Source organism: Odontesthes bonariensis, chromosome 2 (assembly GCF_027942865.1).
Source record: "Odontesthes bonariensis isolate fOdoBon6 chromosome 2, fOdoBon6.hap1, whole genome shotgun sequence".
In the NCBI taxonomy this organism is placed as follows: Eukaryota; Metazoa; Chordata; class Actinopteri; order Atheriniformes; family Atherinopsidae; genus Odontesthes; species Odontesthes bonariensis.
The window spans coordinates 8,193,728-8,211,720 of NC_134507.1; the positions used below are offsets into that span (position 1 = coordinate 8,193,728).

At 40.8% G+C, this 17,993-nt stretch overlaps 1 protein-coding gene across 1 annotated transcript; it reads left to right on the forward strand.

Moving 5' to 3' along the window:
• The first annotated feature begins 14,910 nt into the window (after positions 1-14,910).
• cox5b2 (cytochrome c oxidase subunit 5B2) lies at positions 14,911-16,771 on the forward strand. Its single transcript, XM_075475641.1, has 4 exons — positions 14,911-15,061; positions 15,746-15,816; positions 16,344-16,443; positions 16,539-16,771. Exons 1-4 carry the CDS (start codon positions 14,959-14,961, stop codon positions 16,649-16,651), a joined length of 387 nt encoding a protein of 128 aa, XP_075331756.1. The 5' UTR covers positions 14,911-14,958; the 3' UTR covers positions 16,652-16,771.
• The last annotated feature ends 1,222 nt before the right edge of the window (positions 16,772-17,993 follow it).

Below are 17,993 nucleotides of genomic sequence, written 5' to 3' on the forward strand. Positions count from 1 at the left end.
AGGATGGATTGTCATGCCTCTTCTCATTAAGTGATCCATCAGAGTTGATGTAGCACATTAAATGTTGGACAGTCTTGGCTCTGTAGTATATTGGAATCATCAGCTCCCACCCTCAACCTAATGGCGATGAAAAGAACATTGGCTTAAACGTCCAAATTTGAAATATTGTTTCTTCTCCCTTTGTGCTGCATATTTGAGTTCCCTTCTTCCTGTACAGTACTGAGCACCAAAAAATTAATTTAGGATAAATACAAATATACAAGGAGTGGTGTCTCACAGCAAGAGGGTTCCTGGTTCAAATCCCAGCCGGGGCGTTTGTCTGGAGAGTTTTCATGTTCTCCCCGTGTATGCGTGGGTTCTCTCAGAGTACTCCGGCTTCCTCCCACTGCCCCGAAACTTGCATGTTAGGTTGATTGTTGACTCTTAGATTTTTAGGAGAGTGTGAGCGGTATGGTTATTTGTCTCTGTGTGGCCCTGTGATGCATGGCGACCCGTCCAGGGTAACCTGCCTCTCGCCCAATGACAGCTGGGATAGAGTCCAGCCCTAAAACAACTCTGCCTAAGTCTGAAAATCACTGTTGGAGAAGATATCATGAGAACAGTCCTGAAATGTGCAGCTCTAATAGTTTCTGGAACAGTGTCTGTCTTCTCATGCAGTGATGGCTTTTAAAACTCTGAATGAACTCATTCATTTCAAAGCGTCACAGTTCCTGTAACACACACTCCAATCTTTTCTTTCTGCTCATGATTGTTCTACGATTCCTTTTGCAGCTTTGATGGTGTGGACGATGCAGTGTTTTGTCTTGAAGTCAGCTTTCTAAAGTGGTATAGTACACGATTATGATGCAGGTGATATCATTTGAAGAAGTAAAAGTAAAACGTTTCACCTCAAACCTGGTTTTCTGACCTCTATCTAACATCACGTAATAGTTAGATTTCACTGTCGTTTTTCAGAGGTGTCAAGTAACGAAGTACAAATACTTCGTTACTGTACTTAAGTACACTTTTTAGGTATCTGTACTTTACTCCATTACTTATTTTTCTGCCTACTTCTGACTTCTACTCATTACATTTTCACACAAGTATCTGTACTTTCTATTCCTTACATTTTTTGTTTTTGTTTTGAATGAATACCTCACGACCTACCTCTTGAATACTACCTCACGTCACGTGTAATTGAATTCCAATAAAGTTTGAGAAAGAACATGCTCCTTGAGTGACTTTGTCTTTGACAGTAATGGTTTTATGATCGTTGTCTTGGGCCACATATAGAACTATTCAGTTTTCAAATTAAGCTTGCAATTCATATAGTGGCATCTACCTTTTTGTGTGTGTGTGTTTTTTTTTAAATTAAAAAAATAATGATTATTTAAATGTTACTTTATACTTTTATACTTTAAGTAGGTTTTGGAGCACATACTTTTTCACTTTTACTTGAGTAAAGAGGTCAAGTTGATACTTCAACTTTTACCAGAGTGTTTTTAAACTGCAGTATCTATACTTCTACTTAAGTAACAAATGTGTGCACTTTTGACACCACTGTCAAACAAGAGAAAGTAAGGACAGAATGGAAAATGCTCTGTTGAAAGAAGTGACTGCTGCATTTAATATTATTTCTTTGCAGACAGGATGAACACCAGATCCTTTGTGTTTCATCATGTAGACTTGCTTTCATTTGCTAATGTACACATTTAAATATGTATACACACACCACTGGTGTAACCAGGAAAAAGACACTGGGTGTGCACCAGCAAATTGTGGGTGTGTCAAAATTATTTTCAACAGTGTTACCACGGTGACCGACACGTGCAAACGCCAAAACAAATCCAACAGTAAACTTCAAGGAGGAGATTGGAGAACGAGTGAAACACTACTCAGTCTTCACCGCCAGATGCCGCTGTGGTGTTTGATGACGTCACTTCTGTCAAAGCTAAAATCCCGATAACAACATCGTGTTTCCGCCGGGTGCGGTGGCGCGCGCCTGTAATCCAAGCTACCGGGAGGCTGAGGCTGGCGGATCGTTTGAACTCAGGAGTTCTGAGCTGCAGCGGACTATGCCGATCGGGTGTCCGCACTAAGTTCGGTATCGATATGGTGCGCCTGGGGTAGCCCGGGAACACCAGGTTGTCTAAGGAGGGGTGCAACGGCCCAGGTCGGAAACGGAGCAGGTCAAAGCCCCCGTGCCGCTCAGTAGTGGGATCGCGCCTGTGAATAGACGCTGTAGTGCAGCCTGAGTAATACAGCGGGACTCAGTCTTTTTACACTCCTTCTGCTCTGACACATTACACGCACGCTTTTTACACCTTTTAGCAGCTTCCTCGCTGCTTCTCTGGCTTCTCTTTCACTTACAAACCAACAGCTGTTTCACGCTCCTGCAGCGCCTCCACCTGGACACACTTCTTTACTTAAAGCTCCTCTCTCACACATTGAACTTTGCTGATTTTTCTTCTTCTTTTGGCCATTACATTTTCATGTAAAAATACATCTATGCTTTATAAAATCAGTGAGAAATAAGATTACTGCATTTTTCAGTTCCATTTCTAACCATTGGGATACCCCCCCCAATCAAACTAGTCTTCACAAAAGAAGATGACGTTTTTTAGTAAATACCAAGTTTAAGTGCATCTGACACTAAACAGCTGCTGTTCAGATACGACAACTTTGCTCAGAAGTCATATTCACAATACCAATTCTTACTACAGAAATTCTTCTTCTGCCACATTAAAGAAAACATCAGTGACTCTAAAAAGCATTGCCCTGCTGACTTCCTGTCCTTGGCCCGCTCATTTGATCTTGAATAGGTTTGCACACTTCCTACTCACGAAGCTGACAAAGAACTTCATTTAAATTTGTGCCACACACGACCTAATGGTCGCACCTTCAGGTGACCAGTTTAAAAAAACACAAAGGTTTCCAAAGTGCTGTACAATAAAATAAATACAATAAAACATAATAAATAAATAGACTGTCCACCCCACGCCAAATAAAATATCTGTGAACATAAAATCAACAGCCTACGTAGTATAAAAAGCCAAACCTAAACTTCATACGATTCACTGTTTGCCCACCAGTATTGCCCACTGTTACACCACCTCAACATCAGACTATTTTTATTTATCTATTTTTTGCTACAGGCCAAACTGTGGCCAGATAAGTCAACAATACATACACACACACACAAAAAAACAACGTGTACACCTTTTCCTCATCATTAAACTATACGCACATGCTCAAACCGGATTTCCACTCCTATTTTTAGCTGGGAATGGAAGCAGGCGCTCTCCTAATTTGTACCATTTAGCATATAGAGACAGAGCAGTTTCACCATTAACAAGACAGAGACTCTCATTAATGAAGCCGAGGAAAAGGAAATCAGTTTACTTTGGCCATCTGTCATCACAGACCGGTCAGAAACTGCTGGATTAAAATGTAACAAGTGAGCAGCTCTGTGAGTATGAGGCCAGAATTAATCCCCATACACACAACATGCTTGAAGAGACCAATCATTATCTGTTCATAGATGGTACCCATCCAGTCTGATGTGTCCTGAGGAGGAGAAACTAAATTCCGACAGTACTTACTGAATCAAACTAATGTCAAAGGGACTTAAGTATTCACTTTGAAAGGTTGGGTCATTGAAAGTATGTTGATGAGGATAAAAAAGTTTTGTTAATGTTGTCAAACTCAAATTAAAACCTGATGGAAAAACGATGAATACTGTCTGACTTGCCCTTTAATTACCACCTTCAGTTTAGCAGATGCTAAAAAGTTAGCAAGTATACACCAGTTTGGTGTACCTCAAAATGAACACGACCATTAATATCAGAGCTCCAGTCCCATGTGACTTTCTACTGAAATTATCTTTGATTTGATGAAAAATATTATTGTCATTTTTTTTTAAATTTAGTTTTTATTCGTTTTTACTTGGTAACATACACATATGTGCCAGTTGGGAACAAAAACACAACATGACATGACGAAGGGAGGATTGTGCACTAAGTAAAACGGCAGAATCAACATAAGCACATCACACATAGAAAAATAAGGATGCTGCTCGAAAATAGGGGACTTTTTTTTTTAAATAAAATCTTAATAGAGGATTTGAGCTACATCTATATGAAATCAGGTCTTATAGATGACACATAGCTGAGCCATTTTGACCAGTTCTCTTAATTTGGTTTCTTAATTTCAATGTAATTCTCTCCATAAATCAATCCACTCATTTATTGTTGGTTTTTCATTCTTAAGCCACTTTCTGGTCAGAGCCTTTTTACACCCTACTAACAACACTCTCAAAAGGTATTTGTCCTGCTTCGTGTATTCAAGTCCACCCAGATCACATAGGTACATATAACTTTGAAGTTTAGAAACATTTTCCTTTTGAAAACAGTCTCCTGGACCCCAAGAATCTCTCTCCAAAATGGAGTCCAGTCTCATTTTAATCCCTTCAGACCTTCATTTTTTTGGCTGAGCAAAAAAATTTTTTCAAACTGATTCTCACTCCTCCCCAACATAAAAACAAAGTGCAAAAAACACATTTTTGATATCTCATGTTTTTAATAGTATTTTTTCATGTCCATTCCAATGGACGCCACGACAAAATGGGCGTAAAATGTCATAAAAACATAAGGAAAATGATGCTGAGTTTTAACCAATCAGGTATGACCTAAACATCTGGAACTGGGTGTTTGCATGGTTTTGAGTCTGTGTACAGTTTTTAACATGCACATGAACTTGATGGTGTATCTTTTTTTTAATTTTTTTTATTGCAATTAAAGAACAATGACAGAGACATGGTATGACAATAAGGCAAAACAAGGATATAACAATGTAAAGGACATTTTAGATTAGGTTAGGCTACATTAATCAACTAAAAGAAAAACAAACAAACAAAACTAGAGGAATACATTAAAGAACATTCAAAAGTCTTTCATTTTTCTTGTTATTTACAAACTTAAGAGACTTGAAAAGAGTGGACATTTCTAACATAAAAACATTAAAGAAAGGCTGATTTTTCTGCCATTTTTGTTTATGAATAAAAAACTTAGCTTGCAAAATATAAAAGTTAACTAAAAATTCAAACGATGGATCTATTGAGTTTTCATAGTAAAAGAAAATATCTTTAAGAGAGAAAACATAATGGCCACGCTGTGCAAAAAGATAAGAACTGAGGTTTGCGAGAAATTGTTTCACTATGTTACAGTCAAAAAATAAATGAACAATCAGCTTCTTCTCTTGATGGTGTATCACAGAGTGGGCAGGGAACAGCAGTGAGGTCATCAGCAGTAAAACCCGGAGCCTGCAAGAAGATACAGAAATAAAGCAATCTGAACATGCACATGATCACAATAGATGTGTGACTGCAGATAAGATTACCTGAAAAATCTGTTTTTCCCATAGTAAACTGTATGAAAATATTACAGGTATGTTGTTTCTTTATATACTGACACTAAACATTTGAGTGTTAGCTGAACCCGCCCAACTCCTGATGTCCACTGCAATGGACATCAGACTTTGAAAGAATCCTATGAATTAATGATATGATATAAATTATATATATATATATATAAATCTGAGACCATGGTCTTCGGCCGGAAAAGGGTGGAATGCTCTCTCCGGGTCGGGAATGAGATCCTTCCCCAAGTGGAGGAGTTCAAGTATCTCGGGGTCTTGTTCACGAGTGAGGGACGAATGGAACAGGAGATTGACAGACGGATTGGTGCGGCGTCTGCAGTGATGCGGGCTCTGCACCGGCCCGTCGTGGTGAAGAAGGAGCTGAGCCAGAAGGCCAAGCTCTCGATTTACCGGTCAATCTATGTTCCTACCCTCACCTATGGTCACGAGCTGTGGGTAGTGACCGAAAGAACGAGATCGCGAATACAAGCGGCCGAAATGAGTTTCCTCCGCAGGGTGTCTGGGCTCTCCCTTAGAGATAGGGTGAGACGCTCGGTCATCCGGGAGGGGCTCGGAGTAGAACCGCTGCTCCTCCGCATCGAGAGGAGTCAGATGAGGTGGCTCGGGCATCTGGTGAGAATGCCTCCTGGACGCCTCCCCGGTGAGGTGTTCCGGGCCCGTCCCACTGGGAGGAGGCCCCGGGGAAGACCCAGGACACGTTGGAGAGACTATGTCTCTCGGCTGGCCTGGGAACGCCTCGGGGTCCCCCCAGAAGAGCTGGAGGAAGTGGCCGGGGACAGGGACGTCTGGGTCTCTTTGCTCAAGCTGCTGCCCCCGCGACCCGATCCCCGGACCAGCGGAAGATAATGGATGGATGGATGGATGGATGGATGGATATAAATTCAAAATAACTTCAAATATTATCACTTGTAACTTACAATTATACTGAGAGCAAATTTATTTGGCCAGCATGAACATAAATGGATATTTTTGATTCATGTCTGTCACTCTCTCAGAGCTCAATGTCATGAAATGATTGTGATTGTATAATCAGGATCCAGTCAGTAACATGCACTGCTGGCATATTAAATTACAGAGTATTTATTGGTTTAGAGACAGAAATATGTCATGTCCATTCCAATGGAGGCAGGGTCTGAAGGGGTTAAGGAAGAAAGAGGAAGTCCGGCAAACAGCATAGTTAAGTTTAGTTAAGTTTCGCTAAATATCACACACAGGCCTCTCCAAAAACATTTATCATGAAATGCGTGTAACTTCCACATGACAACAGGCTGTAAGAGTCTCTAAATGGATTGACTCGCTTCGCAATTTCCCCCATTGTGTGCACGCACGCGGCCAATTAGCGTCCACGCACGTATTTTCAAAATGTTCACGCTCACCTGCGGTCTCACATCGTTGCCTCGGTGACACGCACGTGCACGCGGAGGAACAGTCTCCTGAATTCTGGAACTCGAAATGACTCTAAAATCCTTGAGAAGCCATTTTCTGGTTCTGGTTTGAGGTGACTTCTGCGAACTAACACTTTTGCGCGCAGCGGTCAGAGCGCGCAGAACCTTTTTGTCTGCAAAGACTTTATTATGGTGAACGCACCAGATTGTGATTTTGCAGATGAGCCACCCCGTCATGGACAGAAAGGTATGGAAATGAGTTGTTTCCCTCTTTTGCTTCAAAGCGACCATTTGCTCCTGTTTTATTGCAACCCTCAGGTGCACACATTTATATCCGACCTGTCAGCACTAATACTGAAAATATCTGCTTCTAAAATCCTGTTTGTTCTGCTTTTTGTCAGACTTTGCTCGATGAACCTGCAGGAGAACTGAAGTGCAGCGATTTGGAGATGCCCCTGTTCGAACCAGACATGTTTGAACGTGTGGTTTCTCTACACCTCCACAACATCACCAATGAGTAAGGAGAAGTCGTCAGCTAAACCTGCAGCAAATAATGTAGCTGTTAAATGTTTTGGCTGACATAACCATTCCTAATTAACCATTCGCAGGACTGAGAGTGAGAGGTTCAGAAGGTCCTTTGTTCCCACAGCCATAAGGCTTTATAACAGTGACTGCTGAGTTATTCTCAAATTGATTGATTGATTTTTATTTATTTGTTTATTTTGTCATTTAGTTATTTATTTTTATTTAGGTAGTAGTAGTAGTAGTATTGTTGTTTTATTGTTGTTAATACAATCATTGTAAATATTAAAAAAAATGTTGAGCTACTTGACGAATTTGAATTTCCCCCATTGGGCGATAAATAAAGTATTTTTCTACTTCTATTCCTAATCTTGTGTTCCAGGCAGTGGATGTTGTTGGCACAGGAAAGCATCGATTCTGAAACAGTCATCGTGCTGGCCAAGCTGTGTGACAGAATACTCGACATGGTCTGTGTTTCGGTCCTGGATGTTGTGGCCCCTCAGGTACAAAAAGAGAGCAGCGACTGTACTTCCTCTGAGAGGGACAACAGCAGCTCAGTCGCAATGTAAGTCCAAAGCCTTCACCTCCAAAAACCATCATATTCACTTGTGTAGACTTCTGTTTTAATTAGTTAAAGGTGGGGTAGGGGTTCTTTTTCTGGAGCATTTTTTTACATATTGCTTGAAATACTCTTCACACCCCCATTGCAACCAATTAATTAAAAGTTTTGACACAAATATGAAAGTATCCAATCATTGTGAACGGTCCGTTCACAATGATTGGATTCTGATGCCGTCTATCAAACTGCAATCTGCTCCTCCCCCCCTTCCCCCTGTGTGCGTACCCTGTGCGCGTACCCTGCTCCGTGAACGAATTATGCGTCCAGAAGCTTGGCAGGAAGCTAAACTAGAGCCAGCTTGGCTAGCACCTAGCATTATTAAACGTATAGTTAGCATAAACTAAATACTAAATACGGCAACGATCGATGCTTGCTGTCAGAACAGCGCTCGTGCACCTTCGTGCGCGTTCATGTACTCTAGAGGCGTGCCTTCGGGGGGGAAAGTGAAGAAAAGGGTTGGGACTTTTGACCTTTTGACCTTTTCAAAATGCAGCTTCGCTGGACTCAAAATCCAGGGTCTCCTACCCTACCATGAACAAAAAAACCGCCCAAATTTTAGCAGCCTCTATAATCTGTTTTCAGTGTTGGCCTCTGATTAGAACAGATCAGCGCACTAAAGTATGATCGTGTCTCTTTATGTAGGGAGGGATTTAGCACTCCACCGAGGAATTACTGCAGAGTGACACCAGAGGACGTCCAGGCGAGCCTCGGACAGTCCCTTCACTGCGCCCTGCAACGAGTGGAAGGAGTGAAAGCGAGAGAGTCTGAACACTCGGAGCAGCTGTTGCAGCTGGTCGGAGAAGAGGTGGCCAGGAGGGTGAACCAATCACTGCTTTCACCCGTGCGGCCAGGAAGTCAGAAAACAGATGCCAGTGATACGCGGGATTGGACACGAAAAGACATCATTTTGTGTCTTGCAAAACTCCTGGGGGTGTCCATGTTCAGGTTGTCTGAGTCCTCCGAGGAACAAAGTGATTCCTGGGATGAAGACGTGACGAGTGTGGAGGGGCTCAGTTTAGAGGGAACCTTAAGCTGCGAAACAAAGACTCCATCATCGGACATATCGGTGGTTTCTGTTCGATCGTTACCTTGCAAATATCAAGCAACTGAGCATGAGGAGAACAGAGAAACGCCACACTTACACGAGGGTAAAGAAGAGCTACGGCAGGAACACAAGACCTTTCTCCAGGTCTTTCTTAGTAAATTGTTGGACCACACCGCCTGCTCCAGCAATACGTCTCTGCAAGAGTTGAACTTGGATGGGATTTGCACAAATCTGATCCAGAGGACCGTGAGAGAGACGCGTTTTACTCTGCCGAAGGCTGTTGGCGAGCTTCACATCTCCATCTTTAAGAAGCTTTGCAAGCAGTTTGGATCTGCGACGCAGCTGCAGGCCGCCATCGTGTCTGAAGACGTGGCGTTCGAAGAGGCAGTCGTCAAGGAGTTAAAACTTCACCTGCAGAAGACGCAGAGAAACCCCCCAGGCTTCTTTACGAAAGTGAGAAGGTTTTTCAGGAGTAATAAAGTCGCTCCAGCCTGTGAGGTCGACGCACTGTTGCCTCGCAATGAGGAGATCTGCGTAGACTCTGAATCGCCAATTATTCATCAGCAGGAGCGGAGGTCCGCCATCACCAGGATGTTCTCTGCAGCCTCCAAGATCCTAAAGAAGCCCTTCACATGTGGAACATAGGACTCACAGACTCTGCCACTCTTTAAAAACATCTTAGCAATAGTCTTAAAGACGGACAGTATTACTGTTATTAGTGCTGTCATTATTAAATAAAATTGCTCATCAAAATATGTCATTTCAAATGTATGATTCATTCCAGAAGTGGTCTTGTCTTTATTTTCTGTTCTCCCAGATGTTATGTAACATAACACGCTCCTGACTGATGGGATGATGGATTAAGTAATGATGAATCCCTCATGAAAACTTTGATAATCTGGGTTAAGTACGGTAGTTGTTTTATCAGTAAGACTGCATCTTAAGATTAGAGAAAGTAAACTTGAGAACTAATACTGAGGTGAGTGAGTCTGTACAAATTATTTTGTCAAAATATCGATTGAGGATTCATTACATAAGGATTTGCTATTATATTAACTGTTCAATAGCTTCCAAAACAAATTGTTAGCCAGATTAATCATTAGGTTATGGTGAACTAGCTGTTAGCTCCTCATTTTTCCTCAATTGTTCCCTGGTTGCCAAGCAATTATTTTTGTACTTTAAAGTGTTACCAAATAGAAATAATAATTTAGAAGTAATACAGAAACTTCAAACTAAAATAAATACTTTGTGTGTGTGTGTGTGTGTGTGTGTGTGTGTGTGTGCAGGATATTTACCTGTCATTCATTATTGTTGCAGGGTTGCATTTCAGTACATTGGTTTAAGTTGAAGACAAATTGATTGCATTTAGAGCACACTTTCATAGTCTTTTTGACCACTCAAAGCACTTTCACACAACAAACTGCACCCACACATTCACATACATATTCATAGAGTCCGTCCTAGTCTACTCAGATCTTGGCCGGTTAAAAGCATTTCTCCATCAGAGACCAATGAACACAGCTGGGGTGTGTGGGGTTCAGTGGCCAGCCTTCACGAACAGGCTCCCACCAAGCTGTCGAGCACTAACAGTTTGCATTTTGTTTAAGTTGCTCAGATCCTTACGTGTGCTCCTTTTTTCTTTTTTACATATTGTCTTGAAAAGCTGACTGTTCACTTCTTGCCAAAATATGACACTCCAGTTACCATAGTAAATTAAAATTTACTTTAAATTTCAGTGTTTTTAATGTTGTGGCTGGTGTTTGGAAGCAAAAACATTTTTTTTAAAAGACTACTTATCATATTAGACTATTAGATTTAAATCCTCTCCAGATTTGTTCATTTTAAAAAGCAATTCTAATCATTGCAACCCCCCCCCCCCCGGCTTTGTATGGACAAAAAGAAATACCACATCATTATTAAATTCCACTTTACAGTAGTAATCTCAACATCAAACCAACAACCAAAAAAAGGTAATTACATGCTGTACCTTTTGCACGATAAAAAGTTCTCCCAGATAGCAGACATGTTCGGCCCCAGCCCAGGCCACTTATGGCGCTTATCGCTCTGCTACAGCACTGACGAGTGTTATGTGGGTCAGACGTGGTCCAAAGGTCAGCAACCAAGCGTGACAGGAGTTATGGTAAATGTTGTATGAACATGAGCCGGCTTTGAAGCGGGTTAGGGTGAGTGTTGTGAGGGCCAGATGTGATCCAAATGGCACAAACAGGGCCTCACCTCCTGGTTACGCAATGTCACAGTGTCACTGCAATACAAAATGTTTGGTTCCACGTGTGGTCGTTGGTCGTGTTGTCCAGGTGGAGGCGCTGCAGGAGCGCCACCGCACCCGGCAAAGCATCCTCGTTCTTATTGGGCTTTTAGCTTTGATCACAGTGATATCATCAAACACCTTATCGATATCTAGCGCAAAAGCTGAATAATATTTCTATTCTATTTGAATGTATAGGGGTGGGATTCAATAAGCTATGCTTCTTCCCACTCCTTTTCAGGTGTGTTAAGTGGGATTTTGCTTATATGATTTTGTTTTGTTGACTTGGAGGCTGTTGATCTCCCTTGAACATCTGAAATAAAATAAAATCTAAATCAAATCAAAATTCTATATAAATATGGTCATTTTTCAAATTCAAGATTTTACATATAAAACCATAATATGAAGTCATCTGGTCCTTGTCTTAGAATTAGGTCAATAAAATACACCTCAGATGGACAGTGCATCACATAACATTAAATTATTTATTTAACAAAAACTAAGCAAAAATGCAGAAACAGAAACATGTGAAAAAATTAGCACACACTGCGGTTTAATAGCTTATAGAACTCAAGCAATTGTTTTCTGTTGCTTCAGATAATTAAAATTTGCAGGCGTTTGTTTATGCACAGTTCTCTGTGCATTTCTATCAGGTCTGGACTTTAACTGGGTCATTGCAACACCCTGATTCTTTTACTTTTCAGCCCTCATGATGTAGTTTTGCTGCTGTTTGAGACAGTTTTCTTGCTATATGACCTATAACTTTAGCCAAGAATTAGTAGTCTGACAGTAGTAGTTGGCCTCACATTTAACTCCAGAATTCTTTGGTACACAGAGGAGTTGATGGTTAACCAGCATAGCAGAACCTGCTGTTCTAACCAAACACGCTGTCAAAAATTCAGCTGATTCCATCAATCTGGCTTGATGTATGTAAGCACACATTGTAAGGAGGCTGATCCTCTTCTGTTTGTTACATGTGAATCACAGAAGGGGAACAGTGACTGGTTAAGGATGTTTTGTTTATATATATATATCAATAAGGCTTATGACTTCAAGATGCCCAGGTCCAGTGGCTGCAAAACAGGCCCAAATCATCCCCAACTGTCAAGCTCAGTGGTGGTTTGAGTTATAAGGAGTTTTTTTCCTGACATGTTGTCTCTGGTCTTCACCAAACATGGTGTTGTGCAGTATAACCAAACATTTTGCTCTCGTCTGTCCAAAAGATATTATTTCAGAAGACTCGTGGTTTGTTAAGATGTAACTTTGCAAACTTTTTTTCAGGGCTACCAAGTTCTTTTTTTGAGAGGGTAGTGTTTTTTTTTTTTTTTTTTTTTGCTTGTTGTCTCCTCTTTCCGGACCTCTCAACACCCAAACAGTCGGGGCAGATGGCCACCTTTCCTGAGTCTGGTTCTACTGGAGGTTTTCTTCAGATTTAAAGGGAAGTCTTTTCTTACCTGTCGCCTCATGCATGCTCAGGATGGGAGGATTGAATCAAAGAAAAGGTTGAATGGAACCTCTTGGTTCCCTTCACAAGGCATTTCTTTTCTTTTGACTCATTTAGATTTTTATTGGATTGGATTATGATTGTAGTATAATGAATTGGATTGGCTTGAATAAACTGTATCTTTGAAGTGCCTTGAGATGATATTGTTTGTCATTTCGGCACTTAATAAATTAAAGTGACCTGAACTGAATTGAATTCAGTTTCCTCGATACAACTCCAAACCAGCCACACAACTATACTGTCATGAATTTAAAGACTTTACATGCTAACAGAGGCCTGTAGAAATTGCTTCTCTAAGATCATCGCTGGTGTCTTTCCTCCTTGGCGTTTTGTGCACACACACCTGAATGCTATAGACCAGGAAACTGACCAAAATGATCATTTCCATATGGTCACATTTGCTGATGATCAATTAATTGTATTTCCTATTGAATGTGTGAGAGTATACTTCTTTTTCATGCACGGCTTCTAAATTTTCTAATCTTAGGAACTGGTAAAGACCAAATCATTGTTTTTTAGAACTAATAAAATCCATTTTAATGACATGTTTTGGAAGTTAAGTATCTGTGCTTAAGAGAGAACTCCATATACTCCAAGTTGATGTAAATAATGGATGTAAACAATCTAGATAAGATTCAAGTGTAAAAGTCCAATATGTGGTCAACAAGATTAGTTTAAGTGTTATATGAATGCAGTTGATTAATCTTAATCTTAGACAAAGTACTGATATACATCAATGCAGCAATAATCTATGAAAAAAAAAGGACTTTAGTCAGAATCCAGTGTTGAGGCCAGAATTATACATACAGCAATTTTCAATTGTACCTAGGTGCCCAGAGTTAGGACTTAAAGGATGAGACCGGTTTTTTGACATTGGGCCCTTGATTTCACATTATAACATGATGTTCTACTCACCCCTGCTTGTTGGTGAACATTTGGAGCTGTTTCGAAGATATTCGCGAGGCGTCTGGCTGCTCTCTTGAGATATTCGGCCATGAAACGGTTTCCTATGGGCAAGCTTATACAGGCACAAACTATGCTGTTTATAATTTATTAATTACTGTACATTAGCACTGATAACGTGGAGGTGCGTCGCTTACTTAAAAAAATCCGGGTTACTAATTTTGAATTTTAGCCGAATGAATAAATAGGCAGCAGGTCTGTGGGCTGTCTGTGGCAGTAGCACGACGAGGACGTCAGTAACACCCACTTTACGACAAAAAAATCAAAATTACAATAACCCGGATTTTTTTAAGTAAGCGACGCACCTCCACGTTATCAGTTCTAGTGTAGAGTAATTAATAAATTATAAACAGCATAGTTTGTGCCTGTATAAGCTTGCCCATAGGAAACCGTTTCATGGCCGAATATCTCAAGAGAGCAGCCAGACGCCTCGCGAATATCTTCGGAACAGCTCCAAATGACCAACAACAAGCAGGGGTGAGTAGAACATCATGTTATAATGTGAAATCAAGGGCCCAATGTCAAAAAAACGGTCTTATCCTTTAACAAAGTGAGGCTGCGTTTCAGTTTGATGCTCCTAAAATCTGGAACAGTCTTCCAGAAGATGTGAGACAGGCCTCAGCTCTGACAATGTTTAAATCCAGGCTGAAAACAGTTCTGTTTAGCTGTGCATATGACACCTGGAAGTATTTTATCTGCACTTTTCACTTTTAAATTAATTAATTAATGATTATTTTTAATGGGTTTTTAATTTTTTAACATTTTTTATTATTATTATTTTTAATTTTTTTAATTTAATTTTTTAATTTTTTTTTAATGATTTTATTGCCTTCTTGTGATTTTATGTAGCTGTGAAGCACTTTGAATTGCCTTGTAAATGAATTGTGCTCTATAAATAAAATTGGCTTACCTTGCCTAGTATTTATTTAACTACTAAGTTTCCTCTCACTGGATATAAGAATATAAGAAGCAATTTGGCATGCAGTGAAAGATATTTTAAAATAAAAGGCATAATGCAGTATTAGTGTGGTCCGAGCGAGTTTGAAATCAGACAAAAGTTCATCAGTGTTGCTCTTTTCTTTTCCTCATCCCTCCTTCTCTTCAATTCTATTGGTCGCCTCGGCTGTATCTGTGCTCTCATTGGTCCAACCACCTGTCGGCTGTGACGGGGTCATTTCAGTCCATCAAAACAGCCGCGTCAGAGTCAGGTCATTTTCAGGACGTGATACAGGCGACAGAATGGCGGGACGTCTGCTTCTCCGAACTTGTACTATTACAACTTTGCAGCTGAGAAGAAATGTGGCGGCAAGACCACTTTGCCGTGCTATGGCCTCAGTGGGAGGTAGGGATATTTAATAGTGACTGAGGAAAGTTATATTTAAGACCACAAATAAAATACCAGAAACGCCTAACTGTCCTTGGTCATAAGACAGCAAAGCTGACGAAGTAAAAATGTGAGTCTATCAAATGAAGTCACTTTAGTTTATTGCGCAGTTTGGTTACTAGCTGGTGATACATTATTATAAAATTATGATTACAATTAATTGAATTCCAATTGGCTTGAATTGGACTTTATTACTCCCTTGAGATGACATTTGTTGTATTTGGTGCTATATAATAAAAATTAAATGAATTGAATTATACGATACCAACCATCTTTCACTGTCCACAGAGACACAAAATATGTACTCAGACCAATTAACCGTCTTCTGTTTCGCTTTTCTGTTTGTCGCGATTCACTGTGTAAATGTGGCGACAGCGTGTGAGACGAAAATGAAGGTCATTTGGACTTTAACTTGTGGAAAGGCCTGCTGCTGATTAGACCCACCTTCCTGGCAGTTTGTGCTGGGTTGATGCCAACATCCTGGTAGAGGACAGGGGGTTGTGTTGTTGTGGGAGGTGTTACTCACCGCCGTCCCCACCTGCAGGACTTTGGTGTAATCTGCCGTAATGTTACTGAATGCCGTTCATAGTTGGTAATGTATCTTCACGACCCCCCCCCCCCTCGTGCCACATGTTTTTTCAGGAGTACCAACTGATGACGAACAGGCCACTGGACTGGAGCGACGCGCCAGGGAGGCCCTCAAACTGGGAAAGGTGAGCTGCTTTGCCGTGGTGAAGTTGGTTTGATATTGGATATTCGGCAGATATTCACAATAAGGAAATAAGGTGTCATTTTTTTCCAATACCTCCCAAGTCATGTGACCTAGTGACTCCAAACCAATGCAGAATAGTTCTCCTATGTAGCACCAACCACACACACTTTTTTTTTTTTAAGCCAACTGTATGCACATTCTATTTTAGAGACCATTCCCTATAGGAAATAATGGCTTTTCCTTAAAAAAAACCCATATAAAATAGAGTGTGCACACAATTAATGTAAAAAAAAAAAAAAAAAGGTGTGCGTGGTTGGTGCTACATAGGAGAACTACTCTGCATTGGTTTGGAGTCACTAGGTCACATGGCTTGGGAGGTATTGGAAAAAAATGACACCTTATTTCCTTATTATGAATATCTGTTGAATATCCAATATCAAACCAACTTCACCACGGTAGCTGCTTTGCACAGAAGAATAGTGGCCAGAAACTCTGCATGCACACATCTCATTTAAATTCTCTTTCCAGGATCCCTACAGTATCCTGAAGCCCCCACACTATGCGGGCACCAGGGAAGACCCTCATATTGTGCCGAGCATTTCAAATAAGCGGCTGGTGGGCTGTCTCTGTAAGTTATCTTATTTAGACGGACTTTGACACAGTTCTTTATTATGACCGTGAGCATTGCAAGTGCAGTCACTCATTATTGTATTTTATATTCAGGTGAGGAGGACAACACTGCTATTGTGTGGTTCTGGCTTCATGAGGGAAATGCCCAGCGCTGTCCGTCCTGTGGCTCCCATTACAAGCTGGTCCACCATGAGCTGCCCCATTGAAAACAACAAAAGCCCCGTTAAAAACGACGCAACATCAGACAAATATGCTGTCTTCTGTCAGGGCCATAGAGTGCAATGCAATTTAACGTGTACAGTTTATCATTAAAATATTAACCTAAACCGAGTCGTCTTAATGGCAATCTGTTTTGGGGATTTTTGTGAGGGAACACACCAGCACATATCCCGATGGGACTTGGTTTTTAAAGCTAAACTGAAGTGAAAACTGCTGTTATGGCATGATCTGTGATCTCCTCACACTTATGTTTCCTAAATTGTCTTTTTTCCCCATTTGTCTAGGTACCAACTTATTGCACATACTCTAGCACTAGTTATGCTCTTAGCTGTTTGGTTTTGGAAGGAAATGCACTTATTATTTCTTGTGACCTGAAGTTCTTTTGCCTACTGATGTCAAACACACTTATTGTAAGTCCCTTTGGATAAAAGCGTCTGCAAAAATGACTGTAGTGTAATTTAATGTAATGAATTGAAAGCTTTACCTTTCAAAGATTATGTGCGACCCACAGTGCCGTGGAAAACTCCAGAACCACCTTTTATTTCTCAGGTTTTGGATTATCTTCTACCGTGGTCTTCAGCAGTACTTCTCTGGGCTTTCTGAAGGGATTTCAACATTTTTCTGTTGACGTGGTCTGCTTTTCCACTAGTTTTCAGTCCAGTCCTTGCACCCGACAAGGAGAGTAACACCCCCCCCCAACCCTTAAGTACAAAGGGAAATAAATTAAATGCCCTTAATTCTTTTTGTCAAATAGAAGTTTAGCCCTTATTCCCAAAGACTTTTTTTTTTTTTTTTTTAATCAACAGGCTAGCCTGGCTGATGTGGTTTACAAATGCCTAGAGCCGTTTTTTGGGCGCTTCGAATGTCTATCAAATGGCGTCTGGTTCTTCCCATGCTGCTTTGCGCGCAATACATAGTATCACTTATACCAGATGACGTATGTAGAGTGACATAAATTCGACGAGGAAGAAGGCAATGAAATCTTTAAACGCCAAACGTTGCTCTTTTTTAAAAGTAAACTTGCGTTCTAAGCTACTTAAAACACTTTCTAAGGCTGCATCGAACGGTAACGTTGTGTCCGCTGCCATGTTGGATTAACACTACAAGCTTCGGTGTCGCGCATAGACGTCGTCATCGTCTTGCTGCCCGCCCCCCCCCCCGTTCTGTGATTGGTTCCCTAACTCAGGCAAAAATAAGGGCGGTGGTTTCCAAGCTGACTTTGCAGTGAGAATGAAATCGCGCGCAAAGCAGCATGGGAATTCCCAGGCTATCAACAGGCCCTAATGTGACTATAAGTCATCCTTTTAGAAGACTACTCGGAATGACAAA